The 19172-nt window shown below is 44.1% G+C and overlaps 1 protein-coding gene across 1 annotated transcript; it reads left to right on the forward strand.

The window, feature by feature from the left end:
• Nucleotides 1–3835: 3835 nt before the first annotated feature.
• Nucleotides 3836–11818, forward strand: mlnr.L (motilin receptor L homeolog). The gene is made up of 2 exons (XM_018245733.2): nt 3836–5000; nt 11393–11818. The coding sequence occupies exons 1-2, from the start codon at nt 4226–4228 to the stop codon at nt 11707–11709; spliced, it is 1092 nt and encodes a 363-aa protein (XP_018101222.1). The 5' UTR covers nt 3836–4225; the 3' UTR covers nt 11710–11818.
• Nucleotides 11819–19172: the final 7354 nt, after the last annotated feature.

Raw genomic sequence — 19172 nt, forward strand, 5'->3', positions numbered from 1 at the left:
TCTCTGCGTGTGCTAGTTTTTCTTACCTTCTTCTAATGTAATGCTGCAAGTGATAAAGACCTAATAACGGTCTGAAAAAATAAAGTGTGTGCAGTGCATCACCATAATAGTTGTGAAATAATAAGTTTGTGGGAGGGGACTGTGACTGGGATAGCAGGCAGGGGCGTAACTATAGAGGAAGCAGACCCTGCGGTTGCAGGGGGGCCCAGGAGTGTAGGGGGCCCAGTGAGACCCTAATTAATTAGCAATTTTAATATATCTATAGGCCAACTTATAAATATTTTGGGGCCCTAAATTGAATTTGCTATGGGGCCCAGTAACAACTAGTTACGCCACTGATAGCAGGTATAGTAGGGAGAGATGGTGCCTATAGTAACAGTGGATAATAGTCTCTGGGAAGGGAGTGTGACTGTGGGATAGCAGGTATAGTAGGGAGAGATGGTGCCTATAGTAACAGTGGGATAATAGTCTCTGGGAAGGGAGTGTGACTGTGGGATAGCAGGTATAGTAGGGAGAGATGGTGCCTATAGTAACAGTGGGATAATAGTCTCTGGGAAGGGAGTGTGACTGTGGGATAGCAGGTATAGTAGGGAGAGATGGTGTCTATAGTAACAGTGGATAATAGTCTCTGGGAAGGGAGTGTGGCTGTGGGATAGCAGGTATAGTAGGGAGAGATGGTTCCTATAGTAACAGTGGGATAATAGTCTCTGGGAAGGAAGTGTGACTGTGGGATAGCAGGTATAGTAGGGAGAGATGGTGCCTATAGTAACAGTGGATAATAGTCTCTGGGAAGGGAGTGTGACTGTGGGATAGCAGGTATAGTAGGGAGAGATGGTGCCTATAGTAACAGTGGATAATAGTCTCTGGGAAGGGAGTGTGACTGTGGGATAGCAGGTATAGTAGGGAGAGATGGTGCCTATAGTAACAGTGGATAATAGTCTCTGGGAAGGGAGTGTGACTGTGGGATAGCAGGTATAGTAGGGAGAGATGGTGCCTATAGTAACAGTGGGATAATAGTCTCTGGGAAGGGAGTGTGACTGTGGGATAGCAGGTATAGTAGGGAGAGATGGTGCCTATAGTAACAGTGGGATAATAGTCTCTGGGAAGGGAGTGTGACTGTGGGATAGCAGGTATAGTAGGGAGAGATGGTGCCTGTAGTAACAGTGGGATAATAGTCTCTGGGAAGGGAGTGTGACTGTGGGATAGCAGGTATAGTAGGGAGAGATGGTGCCTATAGTAACAGTGGGATAATAGTCTCTGGGAAGGGAGTGTGACTGTGGGATAGCAGGTATAGTAGGGAGAGATGGTGTCTATAGTAACAGTGGATAATAGTCTCTGGGAAGGGAGTGTGACTGTGGGATAGCAGGTATAGTAGGGAGAGATGGTGCCTATAGAAACAGTGGGATAATAGTCTCTGGGAAGGGACTGTGGCTGTGGGATAGCAGGTATAGTAGGGAGAGATGGTGCCTATAGTAACAGTGGGATAATAGTCTCTGGGAAGGGACTGTGACTGTGGGATAGCAGGTATAGTAGAGAGAGATGGTGCCTATAGTAACAGTGGGATAATAGTCTCTGGGAAGGGACTGTGACTGTGGGATAGCAGGTATAGTAGGGAGAGATGATGCCTATAGTAACAGTGGGATAATAGTCTCTGGGAAGGGAGTGTGACTGTGGGATAGCAGGTATAGTAGGGAGAGATGGTGCCTATAGTAACAGTGGGATTATAGTCTCTGGGAAGGGAGTGTGACTGTGGGATAGCAGGTATAGTAGGGAGAGACGGTGCCGATAAGTAATGTAAGGATTGATCAAAATTGACCTGCACCCAACCCTTACCAGAGCCCTCCCAAACTAAACCCTCCCTTACCTGGCACCCAAAAGCATAGGTTTTGCTAGTTCAGTAGATTTATTGGTTTTGGCATCCATACGTATCCGTAGCCCACCAAGTGGGAACTGGCCATAGACCCATTGAAAGACTTGTGAGGAAGAAAACACCTTGGAACTCGGCAAACTGTGCAGGTATTAAGTAATGGCATTCTTCTGGGGAACTAGAGAAAGTTACACAATGGCCTTATAGTTGCATTAAAGTGCATTTTTGAGGCATTCACAGCCAATTTTACATGATTGCAGTTCTGCATGTGGATGGAAAAATAAAAAACACTAGTGTTTAATGCTACATCATGAGCACAGCTTTTCTTATTCTATTTTGCTAGTGCTAGCGGGTAGTTTAACAGGACATTGCCCCCACAACACAAGTGCACTGAATAAGACTTGCTCTCATCATACGTTTTGCCTGTTCTTTTAATCACGAAAAAGTCTGTGCTACAGACACTTATTTTATTATTTCAGTGGTGTAACTAGATGTTGCTGGGGCCCCACAGCAAATTAATTTTAGGGCCCCCAACATATCCAGAGTTTGCCCTGTTTCACCAATAAATGTTGGAATTGCTTTTAGTTAGGGCCTCATGGGGCCCCTATATCTCGTGGGTCGCATGGTCTGCTTACTATGTAGTTACGCCCCTGACTATTTCCATTTATTTGCAAAGAGTAAATTGTCCCTTTCAGCATGAACAGTAGCGCATATTCAGCTTCCAAATGTCTTGGGGAGTTTTCATTTTCATTTGAAAACTGTATTCAGAGAAAGAAAGTCACATTGGAGTGTGTTTTTATTTGACATATTCCCCAAGTGTCTATAATGTTGTTACTGACTCCAGAGTCACTTTTGTAGACTGCTCACAATCTCTCTTATGGCCCCCCATTCATAGGGATGCCATTGTTGCTGCTTCTTTACTTCCCTATTAATAATATTGTCATGAAGCCAAGGATTTCCCAACATTTTATGGCTACGCCACAGTTAAATATAAAAAAGTTGGAGAGCAACACAATCATGAATAAAGTTCCTAGGGGTGCCCAATAAGGGCTGTGATTGGCTATTTGGTAGCCCTTTTGTGAACTGACTACAGGTGAGTCTGTTTGGCAGTACACATGGTCTTCATACATCCAAAAATGGATTCCAAGTTAGGAATCCAAAAAATGAGTACCTGCTTTGAGGCCACTGGGATCAACATCAAAGGCCTTGGTGAGCAACATGTTACTCGTGAGCTACTAGTTGGGGATCACTGAACTGGGTCATTACCCATAGACCTCCTGTTGTGTTATTATGCCATTACATTAAAGAATAGTAGTGGAAAGCCATTAGGGACATGGCCAACAATACAGGACAATAAAGCCACTCTCCATAGAACGGACAATATCTTAGGTTTCCCCATAGCCTCTAAAGAGAGATACTGTTATCTTTGTTGGCATAGTCATTGTGTCCCCAATAACAGAATAATTTAGGACCTGCCCCCTGTGCCCATTTATGCAACCATACTTCAATGATCCACCAATTTTCTGTTAACTCTCACCTCTTTCCATGTACATGAGTTGGGACTGTGCTGAGGAAAATGCCCATGTGTCTCTGTATTTCAGTATTTCCTCATGTAACTAAAGCACATAGACCCTTGCAGGCTGCTAAACTACAACTCCCAGCATTCACAGTCAGAGAGAGATCCCTCTACAAGGTAAATGTTGGCAGTTAAAACACCAAGAAATGCTATTACTACTCTAGCTTCCATTATAAGGGGACCCCCCTACATGGCACTTTTGATTGCTTTACCCTTCTGGGGAGAACCTTTCTAAATCTGCATCAGCTGAACTGCACATACAATCTGGCTATACAAAGGCACATGGATGATTCCCACTACATCACAGCCATTATTAAATGTTTGTCATTTCCCTAGAGAACTATGTTCCTTCTGCAAATTTCCTGAAATGATTAGATTCTATTATTTTCAGCAATAATCGGTCCCTGGTGGCAGTAGCCACAGAGCTCACAAAGGAGGAAACAAAATAAGTAGGAGTCAAACCCACATGGCCATGCCTTTTACATACAGAACAGATCCTTGCAGGGACCACAGACTGTAACAGGTTAATGCTGGAATCAATAAAACAGTTGGGTCAGCCGATGCCTCGGCTCCTACTGATGCTTGACGGACTCCAGAGCACAGCTCAGCATGACCAGGTGAAGTAAAGCCTCCTGCTCCTTGGTGCTCCTTCTGCCCATAGTAAACCCTTCCATACAGGATCAGATAAGCCTGGGCTCCTGAAAGCTGCTTGTTTGATCAATTCTCTCCCAGCTCAGTGAGGGAAGCCTGTTCTGCGGCTGGAATTCCCTTTCACTCAAAGGATGAAGAATAATTCAAGTTTTGGCAATGAAAGTGGTTTAGGCAGTGATTGGGACTATGATGACCTCCCGGAATGTACCGAGAACCTGTGTTCCTTCTTTCGCATCACCACTCTCATCCCGGTTACCATTGTGCTGCTCGTTGTAATGGTCGTTGGTGTTATAGGAAACACAATCACCATCCTTATAATTAGGAGATACAAAGAAATGAAGACAACCACCAACTTCTACTTGTCCAGCATGGCTGTGTCTGACATGATCATCCTACTCTGCTTACCCTTTGATCTGTACCGACTTTGGAAGTCCATGCCGTGGATATTTGGTGGGTTCTTGTGCAGATTTCACCACTTTATCAGCGAGGGCTGCACATATTCCACCATCCTGCACATCACAGCCTTGAGCATAGAAAGGTATCTAGCCATCTGTTTCCCCCTAAAATCCAAAGTCCTCATCACCAAGACAAGGGTGAAGTGTGTCATCATGTTTCTATGGATTGTCGCCCTTTTATCAGCAGGACCCTTTTATTTTTTGGTTGGGATTGCTCAGGTGTACAATATTACCAATGCCTGGGAATGTAGGTACACTTTTCATGCCGTCCAATCAGGACTTGTCAATGTCATGATGTGGGTGACCACTGCCTACTTCTTCATCCCCATGTTCTGCTTGACCATCCTTTATGGCTTCATAGGCAAAACGTTACGGCGAAGCCAAAATAGCATCAGAAGCCGCAACACAGCACAGAGAGAGAAATCCCACAGACAAACCATGAGAATCCTTGGTGAGTATGCCTTTAAATCACAATGTATGGCATGATGGGACCTACTAAAGCTATGGCAGGGGTATTGTAGTGAGCAGCCATTAGTATATTATGAACAAGCTCAGATGTCTGTACGGGACCCAGATAGAAGCAATTACACTGGGTCTGCCCCTGTACACAAGAGAGAAGCAGTTGTAGTGGTAGAACAAGTGGGGAATTGCAGTTTGTCTCCAGCTGCTACTGGTAATTCAGCACTAGCCGGAAGGTTGTAGGTTCTGTGAATAAGTTCCAAACTAGATGTTTTGCCCCATCCTGCCACCACTAAGGACAGTTGTGAATCTTTACTGCCAGTTGCCCAGTGAGGGATCTTGTAATTCAAAAGCTTTCCCGTACCAACTGCCCCTCACCTTTTGCTGTTTAAAGGAGAACTAAACCCTTAATATGAATGTGACTAAACATGCCATATTTCATATACTGAACTTATTGCACCAGCCTAAAGTTTCAGCTTGTCAATAGCAGCAATGATCCAGGACTTCAAACTTGTCACAGGGGGTCACCATCTTGGAAAGTGTCTGTGACTCTCACATGCTCAGTGGGCTCTGAGCAGCTGTTGAGAAGCTAAACTTAGGGGTTGTCACTAATTCTCAAGCAGAAAATTAGGTTGGTCTGTTATATAAGCTGATGCTATAGGGCTGATTATTAAATTCTGATTCTAGTTGCGCTGGTTTCTGTGCTGCCATGTAGTAATTATCTGTATTAATTACTAATCAGCCTTATATTGTGACATTTCTATTCTATGTGTACTGTATATTGTGAGTGGGTCCCTAATTCTGTATTGTGAAAATGCCCAAATACAGTAGGAGTAGGAAAAGGTATCATGTTTGTCACTTCTTGCATTTCTGTTCCATATATAGCATTTTCACCCAATCATGATCTCTTATCCAGAAAGCTCCAAAATACATATTTTAAAATGATTTCCTTTTTCTATGTATCCTTCAGGGTTTTTGATAGGTAGTAGGATTAAGGCATGGTGAGGTAAATAACAGAAAGGCCCTTTATCTGCAAACCCCAGGTCCCAAGCATTCCATATAACTGATCCAATAACTGTAGCTTGAAACAATATCAGCCATAACAACTTATTTAATTAACTTTTGCAGGCAAACAGCAGAACATGCACCACTGATGCTATTTATGCTCAGTGTTGTTGCTGCCAGAGACCCACTGCTACTACAGGCACCATCTCTCCCTACTATACCTGCTATCCCACAGTCACACTCCCTTCCCAGAGACTATTATCCCACTGTTACTATAGGCACCATCTCTCCCTACTATACCTGCTATCCCACAGCCACACTCCCTTCCCAGAGACTATTATCCCACTGTTACTATAGGCACCATCTCTCCCTACTATACCTGCTATCCCACAGTCACACTCCCTTCCCACAGACTATTATCCACTGTTACTATAGGCACCATTTCTCCCTACTATACCTGCTATCCCACAGTCACACTCCCTTCCCAGAGACTATTATCCCACTGCTACTATAGGCACCATCTCTCCCTACTATACCTGCTATCCCACAGCCACACTCCCTTCCCAGAGACTATTATCCCACTGTTACTATAGGCACCATCTCTCCCTACTATACCTGCTATCCCACAGTCACACTCCCTTCCCAGAGACTATTATCCCACTGCTACTATAGGCACCATTTCTCCCTACTATACCTGCTATCCTACAGCCACAGTCCCTTCCCAGAGACTATTATCCCACTGTTACTATAGGCACCATCTCTCTCTACTATACCTGCTATCCCACAGTCACACTCCCTTCCCAGATACTATTACCCCACTGCTACTATAGGCACCATCTCTCCCTACTATACCTGCTATCCCACAGTCCCTTCCCAGAGACTATTATCCCCACTGTTACTATAGGCACCATCTCTCCTTACTATAGCTGCTATCAGAGCCAGGTCGCGAAATGATGCTCACAGTGCACATGTGGGAATCGACATGAGCATGTGCAAAAGCACAAATGCACAGGAAAAAAAAAACAGACAAGCGGAGAGAGGGGACCGGACATGGGGTAGGCGACAGAGGTGGTATGTGCCTGGTGCCTACCAGCTTTTGCGCCCTAGGCGCATGGCCGCATGCCTACTCTGCCTACCCCTAGTTCTGGCTCTGCCTGCTATCCCACAGCCACAGTCCCTTCTCAGAGACTATTATCCCACTACTACTATAGGCACCATCTCTCCCTACTATACCTGCTATCCCACAGTCACACTCCCTTCCCAGAGACTATTATCTCACTGTTACTATAGGCAACATCTCTCCCTACTATACCTGCTATCCCACAGTCACACTCCCTTCCCAGAGACTATTATCCCACTGTTACTATAGGCACAATCTCTCCCTACTATCCCACAATCACACTCCCTTCCCAGAGACTATTATCCCACTGTTACTATAGGCACCATCTCTCCCTACTATACCTGCTATCTCAGAGCCACAGTCCCTTCCCAGAGACTATTATCCCACTGTTACTATAGGCACCATCTCTCCCTACTATACCTGCTATCTCACAGTCACACTCCCTTCCCAGAGACTATTATCTCCACTGTTACTATAGACACCATCTCTCCCTACTATACCTGCTATCCCACAGCCACACTCCCTTCCCAGAGACTATTATCCCACTGTTACTATAGGCACAATCTCTCCCTACTATACCTGCTATCCCAAAGCCACACTCCCATCCCAGAGATTATTATTCTCACTGCTTCTATAGGCACCATCTCTCCCTACTATACCTGCTATCCCACAGTCACACTTCCTTCCCAGAGACTATTATCTCACTGTTACTATAGGCACCATCTCTCCCTACTATACCTGCTATCCCACAGTCACACTCCCTTCCCAGAGACTATTATCTCACTGTTACTATAGGCACCATCTCTCCCTACTATACCTGCTATCCCACAGTCACAATCCCTTCCCAGAGACTATTATCCCACTGTTACTATAGGCACCATCTCTCCCTACTATACCTGCTATACCACAGCCACAGTCCCTTCCCAGAGACGATTATTCCCACTGTTACTATAGGCACCATCTCTCCATACTTTACCTGCTATCCCACAGTCACACTCCCTTCCCAGAGACTATTATCCACTGTTACTATAGGCACCATCTCTCCCTACTATACCTGCTATTCCACAGTCACACTCCCTTTCCAGAGACTATTATCCACTGTTACTATAGGCACCATCTCTCCCTACTATCCCACAATCACACTCCCTTCCCAGAGACTATTATCCCACTGTTACTATAGGCACCATCTCTCCCTACTATACCTGCTATCTCAGAGCCACAGTCCCTTCCCAGAGACTATTATCCCACTGTTACTATAGGCACCATCTCTCCCTACTATACCTGCTATCTCACAGTCACACTCCCTTCCCAGAGACTATTATCTCCACTGTTACTATAGACACCATCTCTCCCTACTATACCTGCTATCCCACAGCCACACTCCCTTCCCAGAGACTATTATCCCACTGTTACTATAGGCACAATCTCTCCCTACTATACCTGCTATCCCAAAGCCACACTCCCATCCCAGAGATTATTATTCTCACTGCTTCTATAGGCACCATCTCTCCCTACTATACCTGCTATCCCACAGTCACACTCCCTTCCCAGAGACTATTATCTCACTGTTACTATAGGCACCATCTCTCCCTACTATACCTGCTATCCCACAGTCACAATCCCTTCCCAGAGACTATTATCCCACTGTTACTATAGGCACCATCTCTCCCTACTATACCTGCTATACCACAGCCACAGTCCCTTCCCAGAGACGATTATTCCCACTGTTACTATAGGCACCATCTCTCCATACTTTACCTGCTATCCCACAGTCACACTCCCTTCCCAGAGACTATTATCCACTGTTACTATAGGCACCATCTCTCCCTACTATACCTGCTATCCCACAGTCACACTCCCTTCCCAGAGACTATTATCCACTGTTACTATAGGCACCATCTCTCCCTACTATCCCACAATCACACTCCCTTCCCAGAGACTATTATCCCACTGTTACTATAGGCACCATCTCTCCCTACTATACCTGCTATCTCAGAGCCACAGTCCCTTCCCAGAGACTATTATCCCACTGTTACTATAGGCACCATCTCTCCCTACTATACCTGCTATCTCACAGTCACACTCCCTTCCCAGAGACTATTATCTCCACTGTTACTATAGACACCATCTCTCCCTACTATACCTGCTATCCCACAGCCACACTCCCTTCCCAGAGACTATTATCCCACTGTTACTATAGGCACAATCTCTCCCTACTATACCTGCTATCCCAAAGCCACACTCCCATCCCAGAGATTATTATTCTCACTGCTTCTATAGGCACCATCTCTCCCTACTATACCTGCTATCCCACAGTCACACTCCCTTCCCAGAGACTATTATCTCACTGTTACTATAGGCACCATCTCTCCCTACTATACCTGCTATCCCACAGTCACAATCCCTTCCCAGAGACTATTATCCCACTGTTACTATAGGCACCATCTCTCCCTACTATACCTGCTATACCACAGCCACAGTCCCTTCCCAGAGACGATTATTCCCACTGTTACTATAGGCACCATCTCTCCATACTTTACCTGCTATCCCACAGTCACAGTCCCTTCCCAGAGACTATTATCCACTGTTACTATAGACACCATCTCTCTCTACTATACCTGCTATCCCACAGTCACAGTCCCTTCCCAGAGACTATTATCCCACTGTTACTATAGACACCATCTCTCCCTACTATACCTGCTATCCACAGTCACACTCCCTTCCCAGAGACTATTATCCCACTGTTACTATAGGCACCATCTCTCCCTACTATACCTGCTATCCACAGTCACACTCCCTTCCCAGAGACTATTATCCCACTGTTACTATAGGCACCATCTCTCCCTACTATACCTGCTATCCCACAGTCACACTCCCTTCCCAGAGACTATTATCCACTGTTACTATAGGCACCATCTCTCCCTACTATACCTGCTATCCCACAGTCACACTCCCTTCCCAGAGACTATTATCCACTGTTACTATAGGCACCATCTCTCCCTACTATACCTGCTATCCCACAGCCACAGTCTAGAGGTTATTATCCCCAACTCACCCTACTATATATGCTATCATACAACCACAGCTCCCTCATGTGGCCATGTGCCCAGTAAGTGAGCTTTCCCACACTTTTCCAGCCAACAACTGCTATTCTGGGGGACCCCTGGGTACAAAGTGGGGAGGGTTCTGTAGTTAACATTTGTTTTTCATCTGTTCATTTTAGGTTGGACATGGTTTGACATAAACTTTCATGTTTTTTCTCAGTAGTGCATTTTTCTTAAAAACCGCACTTTCATGCTGAATGTACAATGGTAGAACCAGTTAGATTCCAATATTAAAATGTATTATTCAGTAGAAATCATTAGCTGTTTATGACAAAACAGTATCTCTTACACGAACTTCTCAGCAGTGGAATAACTAGCTATTGGGCCCACAGCATGATCATTGGGCAGGGTCAGACTGGGGGGCCCAGGGCCCACCAGTGTTGCTGTGCCCGGGCCCCCCTCCGGTCCCCTGCTCCACCCACTACGCATACGCCTTGTTTCTTTTTAAGCTCTTTCCTGCCGTGCGTGCGCGTCTTCTTTTGTTTGCTGCGTGTGCGCGGACAGGATTCAGGAATCGGTGCCCACTTGGTATTTTTTTCAGATCTGAGAATGGCATTTCAATTAACATATATTGCAGCTGCTTTTCAGTCCAATGGGGCCGCCTACAGTTAAAGTGGACCTGTCACCCAGACACAAAAAGTATAATAAAAGTCTATTTTTTATTAAAGCATTCATAGCTGTTGTAAGTTAATTTAAAAAATCCCAGCTGTCAATCAAATATTGTCTGCCCCTCCTCTATGCCTTAGTTACAGAGGCGGGGCAGACAACTACTTTCACTTTCCATTCAGCACTTACTAGATGTCACTGTTCTCCCCACATTCCCCCAGGTCTCTTAACCATTTAATTGTGTAACCAGGGCATGGGGATGGACATCAGGTCCCTCATTCTGGTGCACAAACAAGATTCTGAGATGATACAAGGCTTGTCTTAATAACAGTGTCCACAATATGGCTTCTGCCTGCTTGCTATAATTATGAATTCCCAGACTGAAGGAAACAAGATTCAAATAATTTATATAGTGTAATTAAAATTAATTTTGCTTGACTAATGTGATAAAATAGGATTTGGAATAATCTTTTTAGGTAACAGGTCCTGTGCCAATATTTGTAACGTTTATTCCTAACCTTACCATTTCTTTCTTTCTTACTTTCACAGCGGTGGTGGTCGTGGCTTTTATAATCTGCTGGCTCCCATTCCACATTGGAAGAATCATATTTGCAAACACGGAAAGATACGAGATTCTGAAATTCTCCCAGTATTTTAACGTTGTTGCCATTCAGTTATTTTACCTGAGTGCCTCCATCAACCCTATATTGTATAATCTCATCTCTAAGAAATACAGGAGTGCTGCCTACAAGCTCCTCAGACCCAGCATGCCTAAAGAGAAGACATATAATGCAATTAAAACCGACACTGGAGACAAAACAGAAATCAGTGCATGCATTCATAATGAATATGTAACACCCATGTGAGAGGGCAAAACACACAGGGACAAGGTTATCAAAGACTGAAACTAAAGCTTCCATTGCTCTCTATTGACTTTTAAGGGCAGAGACACATGGGAAGATTCGGGGGGATTTAGTTGCCCGGTGATGGCACTTGGAGCGATTGGAGCGATTTGCTTTCCGAAGTCGCCCAAAGTTGCTTGACGAGGAAACTTCGGGCGACTTCAGAAAACGAAGCGCTCCGAGTGCCACCCCGCCGGCGATTTTGATTCTAGCCGGCGGGAAGGCTTTACAGGGAGATTAGTCGCCGGAAGAAGAGGCGATTAGTCGCCGGGCGACTAAATCTTCCCGAATCTTCCCGTGTGTCTCTGCCCTAAGGGCTTGGGGACATATTTATCAACTCTCACCCACTGGTAAATACAGTATGTCCTTAAAAATCCCATACAAGTGAATAGCGATCAGTGGAATTTGAATCTGGTACACCATGGTGAGCTCCAGTTTCACTTATGCCCCGTAACCTTACATCTAAAGGATAAGGGGCTGCTTTATTAATTTTTGGGTTAACATTTATGCAAAAGAAAATCATGAAAATTACAAAACTCACCATCTGCTGAGATGCAAGTTGTAGAAATTATTGGAGAGGGGGGACTTTTAATTTATATGAATTGCGGTAAAACAAGAAATTAATAAATCAGCCCCATGGTATATCATGAACAATACAATAAAGCAAAAAATAGTACACAAGCTGCATCTTATATTCCATTAGCAGATGTACAGTACTTTATGTCGTGTGAATTTAGTGTGTTACAGACGCACGGAACATGTAAAGCAGCATGCATCATTTGCTTGTTATTGGGCTATTCTAAATATCTGTATTCTCAGTAAACACTGAAAGTATTCCTTATTTGTGTGTAACACGTTATATTATTATTATTATTATTTATGTATTAGTGGGGATATGTATTATTATTAGCCAACCTAAAAAATACATTTTAAAGTGATTTACTACTTTGCAAATAAGATGATTTTTTAGCATTCGTAAACATGCAGAAATATATTCATACTGATAAGCTGACAGAGAGGAGTTGGACTGACCCACCAGGATTCCAGGAAAATATCCAGTGGGCCCAGGTTTGGGTTGCCTTTTGTGCTTTTCCATGGCCACTCTCCAATTCTATATGAGAACAAAGAGATGAAATAGAGAGAGGCACAGATGTAAGGAGAATTGATTAAGAAAGTAAAGAAAGTCTGTGGAGGTTCTCATTCATCCAGGTCATGGTATTTCTATAGTAATAAGTCAAATCAACTGGACTTTCTATATTTTTGTTTTTCCTTGAAGACTTTTCGCTAGTAATCCAACTTTCTCAATTCAGAATGTCATGTACAAAAATATTTATATACCCTGGAATCTTACTCCAATTAGCATAATCTGTTTAGTAAAACAGATTTGATTTGACTTATTACTATAGATAAAGTGAATGATGAGAGCCCCTGGCCTAAATCCAACACTGGTCTCTACATTACTATAACATTAAGGGAGTGATCATCCAAAATGTTTTTATCACTTTTTTTTTTTTATTAATGTTTCCTTTGCGAGGTGAACTTGGAAAGCCACACATATGTTTGATCATCGGCGATTCACTTTATCTCCGGCGGGAAATTTGGAGGAAATTAGTTGCCCACAGAAGTGGAGATTTGTTGTGAACGACTGATCTCCTAATTGTCATTGCCCAAAGCAAGCACACATCTACGGTTGCACCACTCCTGTCACTGAAAAATGTTGTATTGTGTTTTTGCAAGACTTCCTAGTGAAGGCATAAAACATACATGAGCCTGGACTTTGCAAAGAGAAGCAGAAACTCTGGCTTTGAAGACTTTGTGTAAGGGCGATGTGTTTTTGTATAAAACTTGTGACAAATGCATATTAATATTTTTTGTTTAATCATTCGGGCTGTATACATATTTATATATTTTGTGTCTTTTTGTAAATGTGAAAGGGCTGGATTTATGTTAAATGTAAATGCATCTACAGCTGACAGGACAGCACCGAACTGCACAACAGAGAAGAACAGTGGTCGGGGTGTCCATTCTCTGGCCAGCTGCATTCTTCTAAACTGTAACTCCCAGTATCCAAACCAGCATCGGACTGGGGCTGCTGCCTTGGGGCCCACCACCACCCCCTGGGGCCCCCACCCCAGATGCAAAGTGCCCTCTGGCCCCTCTCCCCAAGCTGCAACCCCTCCTCCAGCCCCCTGCGCCTACCTTATTTTTCTATCAGCCGTGCCTGAGCCAGGGACGGAGGTTGGAAGCCACTTCCGGCTTCTGCACAAAGACCAGATCTGGGCCTGTTTGGTTTTGACCTGGATAGCCCAGTTTTTTAAAGGGATGCCCGGGTCAAAACTGCCTGCCCGGTTTTCCTGATACCCTATGATTGACACAGTAATCGGCCAATCGACGTGTCATAGCCCCGTCCTTGACATCACTGCTCACCCCTCCACATCATGGCCCCTGCCCAGTCTACACCGGGATAAAAGGTGGCAACCTTAGGCTTGGTGGTTGGGGACCCTTGCCATAGACGGCCACTATTTATTGGGCTGGTGAGGAGATGTTTGGGCCTTTGTGTACTTGGAATGCCATGACCTATTTTCAATCTTAGTCCAGACCTTGTGGCACCTCAGTAGCCTCCACCACAACACACGCAATAAAGCAGCCATTTTGAAAAATGAGGGGTGAATGGTATGTAGGGGCCCATAGGGTTAATGTACTCCTATGGTTTTAAATCCATACACTTCCTGATCTCCCTAGTTGCTGGGCAGATGCCCATTTAGCTAGTTGTAATTTGCATATTTGTGTTATTCGCCCAGAGGTGCTGTTGACCACATCCTGTCACACTTTGGTATAGTGAGCGAGAAAGTGGGTCTTCCTCTTTGGCTTCTGGTTGCTGATCCAGCTGGATGTTTCCAGAATATGCAAAAGCAAGACCAGCGCCTGTGGCAACAGAAGTTTAGAAACCAATATGGTGCAGTATTTCTGTTAGAAAGGATGACACCCAGTGTTTAGTTAAAATTAACCCTAAAGGTGCCTAATACTTTTACTCTCTCCCTTTTACAGTACTACACACACTGCTCTAGTGTTCCTTTGTGGTACAATTTATTGATATCATATCACATAAACCTTAGTGGACCTCCACCAAATAGCAGCAATTCCTACTCACAAACCAAGGGTATGAACATGCACGTAGTTTGAATCCCTGTTCTGGTTTAGCTCAGGCTCCACACCAGTCTCCTACTCGAAAGCATGGGAAGAGATGGAAACCGAAAATAGTGTAGTCTCGTTTTATTAAAAGAATTTTTTAAAAACAATTGCACTCACGTTTCTGATATCGAATAATCGCATATAATCCACATAGGGCGCTCTTCCAGGCGTGGTTTTGCCGGCTCTCTTGGTGTCCACTCCGTGGTATTGTCTGCAGCCCTTATATCAGGGATCCCCAACCTTTTGAACCCGTGAGCAACATTCAGAAGTAAAAGGAGATGGGGAGCAACACAAGCATGAAAACTGTTCTTGATTGGCCATTTGGTAGCCGCTATGTGGATTGTCAACCTACATTGAGGCTCTGTTTGGCAGTGCACCAGGTTTTTATACAACCAAAACTTGCCCCAAGCCTGGAATTCAAAAATAAGCTCCTGCTTTGAGACCACTGGGAGCAACATACAAGGGGTTGGAGAGCAACATGTTGCTCACGAGCTACTGGTTGGGGATCACTGCCTTATATCATGTGTCCTTGTTGCCTAGGCAAGAAGGAAAAACTAAAAGACTAACTTTTCCAAAAAAATCTTTGTTTTATTTGGATGTTTCCAGGCTCAGTAAAGCCATTCTGCCCTAGAAGGACCAGTACCTTTAGAGAGTAAGGTCGGGGAGCAGGGACCCAGTGAATGAGGCATTAGATAGAGTCAGGTGTAGCTCCTGTACTAGTACACTCTAGGATTGTAAGTCAGTTAGGGTTGAGCTAAAAAGAGCAGTTCTGAGCTTCAACATAGGAGTGACAGTTTGGAGGTATCTCTCCCAGGCCATATTGTCTGCAGTATGGGGATCCCAGTGGAGAGGAAATCAGGATAGAAGATTTTTAAGGTGATCGAGACCACTACAAGGGGGAGGCCAAGAGGTGAAGTGAGATTCCTGACAAGTCTGTCCCCAGGGGAGTGTCAGTCCATGTTACTCTCTGCCTGTGATGTTGCCTGAACCACTGAGAACTGCTGTGAGTAAAACCTGTGGATCATTTGTCTTGGATAAATAAACTGTTGTATTTTTGTTGCAAGAACCTCCTGGTGCCCTTGTATTTTGTTTTTCATGCACAGTTGCAAATGTGAATTATAGTTGCACTACATCCTTACTTCACTATTTCCACATAGCAAAGGCCCATCCTGATGTGTTAGAGTCCAATGTAACACACGCTCTATTCCTATGGTCGGATATTAACCCTTTTGTGCTAAAATAGCCCAAAACCCCATTACAGGTACATACGTTTTTTTTCACTGCATTTGTGAGGGAATGATTTTACTTTAAGTGCATGTAAAGTGCAAGTAAATAATGGAACCAGTGTCCCATTCATTAGTGCAAGCTATTTACGACTATGTAGCAGACTAACTAACTGGTTGTAAATCCAGGGTTCCCTTACTAACTGCATTGGTTTCACTAACTACATTATCGGGTGACAGGTGTATAAACTCAAACATACACCTGCTCAAAGACATTTCATCACAAGATTCACGGCACATTGATTCACAGGAGGAGGGGGTCATTGTTCCACTGTATAGAGCACTTGTAAGGCCCCATCTAGAATATGCCGTACAGTTTTGGTCTCCATCACTCAAACAGGACATTATTGTATTAGAGAGGGTACAGAGAAGGGTAACTAAGCTGGTAAAAGGTATTGAATATCTTAGCTATGAGGAAAGACTGGCCAAATTGGGGATGTTCACGCTGGAGAAGAGGCGCTTAAGGGGTGATATGATGACTATGTATAAATATATAAGGGGATCATATAACAATCTCTCTAATGATTTATTTAACAGTAGGTCTTTCCAGCTGACACGATGTCACCCATTCCGATTAGAAGAAAAGAGGTTCCACCTAAATATTCGGAAGGGGGTTTTTTTTACAGCGAGAGCTGTGAAGATGTGGAATTCTCTCCCTGAATCAGTTGTACAGGCTGATACATTAGATAGCTTTAAGAAGGGGTTGGATCATGTTTAGCAAGTGAGGGAATACAGGGTTATGGGAGATAGCTCATAGTACAAGTTGATCCAGGGACTAGTCCGAAAGGAAGGAATTTTTCCCCCTCTGAGGCAAATGTTTTTTTTTGCCTTCCTCAACTGGCAGATAGACGTGTGTCTTTTTTCAACCTAACTTACTATGTTACTATATAAGAGTTTAACAGGCGGTCACTATGGTAATTGCCATTGTTGACTTTTATTTACGTGAAAAAGTGCATCATAAAGGCAAGGCATCCCCTATTGCCCGGTAACATCAGAGATCTGCATCCAGGGAATCTTTCAGGCTGGGTAGGAGGCACATAGTGTAGGATGGGATATGCGGCTCTGTAAAGGGAAGGAGAACACTCGTATCACTAATGCAGAGAAGCCAAGGCAGCGTGGGGACCCAGTGCTAGACAGGCACCCAGACTGACAGTACACAGGGCAAGATGCTGATTGAGAGCATCCTAGAGACTTATCGAATACCAGTAAGCTAGAGCCCCAGTAACTTAGTAATAACATGCTTGGCGCGGATTGGCTGAGTCTCTATGACTGACTGTGGGCTAAATGTGGGCAGCACAGAGGTGTCACTGCAGTTTCTTTGGATAAGTGAGTGTAGGGGCCCCTACGGGTTAATCTGCCCTGCAGATTTAAGGCCCCCACCTTTTTCTTAGAGTGATCTGCCAGGAGAGGTGTGACAGCTTCCTGCTACACTGCTATATAGTGTGTGTAAGGAGTGGCCTCTTTCTCTTTCCCCTCTGGATGCTGATCCAGCTGGATGTGCTCAGGGGGACTGAGTGCAATAGGCCCAGAAGAAGTCATGTGTCCAAGTCGGGGACCAGGAAACCCCGTGAATGAGGAACAGATATACTAGGGCAGACTTGTCATAGTCTCTCTAGGAGAGAAAGGCAGAGAGGTTAGAGAGAAAGAGCAGCTGAAGCTCCAACAAGGATTTGCAGTAAGGGAGTAGCTTCCCAGAGGCTTTATGTGTTGCCTCCAGTCAGGGACCTCAGTGAAGAGGGACTGTAGGGTAGAAGCTGCTTTCCTGACAACTTCCAGGAGGGAATGTGTGTGAATTCTGCAAATGCCTAATGGAGGCTCTTCCTCATGAAATGCCTGTGTCTGCTCTAGGTGAGCCTGGCTGCAGATCTGTGTGACCTCTCTATATGCTGTTGCCTCAACTCCTGTGTGAGTACAAACCTGGTGTCACTTGCCTCGTGCATAGTAATAAACCTTGTTCCTGTTTTATTAAGAACCTCCTGGCGCCCAAGTCTTTTGTTATTGCACAGTAGCCTGCGGGAGTTGTAGTTACACTACACCACACCTTTAATCTTCCATATAGTGAAGGCCCTAGCCTGAAGCGTTAGTCACGTGTAACCCCTGCTCTATTGCACTAGCTGGTGAATTAACCTCGTATGGCCCAAATAGGTGTTACATGAGTATAATAAGGGACGAGTCTGCATACTTCTATATTACAGGAGCGTGTGTTCTCCTGATGATGTCCTAAAATGCGTTCCGTAAGCTGGAACCATTTAGGGAAATAACATTTTGCAGAGTTTAAATCCACATCAGCTCTGCACAATAATTAGCAGATATAATAAAACGGAGGGTCCTGGTAATTGAACTCTCTTCCTCCAGTCTCACATTCTAATGGCTTCCTCAGATTTATTCCCTATATTGATACTGATGCCTGAATGACCTGATTGAGACTAGGGCACAAGGCCATTGTTTTTTCATTAGGCTGCATAACAAATAAATGTATTAAAAGTCAGTGCTTGGCTTTGCTGAAAACTTAAGCCAAAAATTGATTGCAGTCACACGTGTGAAATTGTACGATATTCAGTGTTTTATAATAATTTCCCTTTATGTGCTATTGTATTACTTTGATCACTTTGCATTGGTTTGTGCCAGTCCCTGTTTAATTGTGTCATTATCAGGTACAGTGTAAATAGCGACTGTAGCAGTTTGCCTTTAAGTTACGTTTAAGTCTGCCTTTAAGTTAATTTTTTAGTATGTTATAGAATAACTAATTTTAAGCAACGTTGCAATTATTTGCCTTTTTCTTCTAATTCTTTTCAGCTTCCAAATGGGGGTCACTGACCCCCATCTAAAACACAAATGCTCTGTAAGGCTACACATTTATTGCTGTTGCTACTTTTTATTACTTATATTTCAATTCATCCCTCTCCTATTTATATTCCAGTCTCTTATTCAAATCAGCGCATGGTTGCTAGG

The sequence above is a fragment of the Xenopus laevis genome, chromosome 2L, assembly GCF_017654675.1.
Source record: "Xenopus laevis strain J_2021 chromosome 2L, Xenopus_laevis_v10.1, whole genome shotgun sequence".
NCBI lineage: Eukaryota > Metazoa > Chordata > Amphibia > Anura > Pipidae > Xenopus > Xenopus laevis.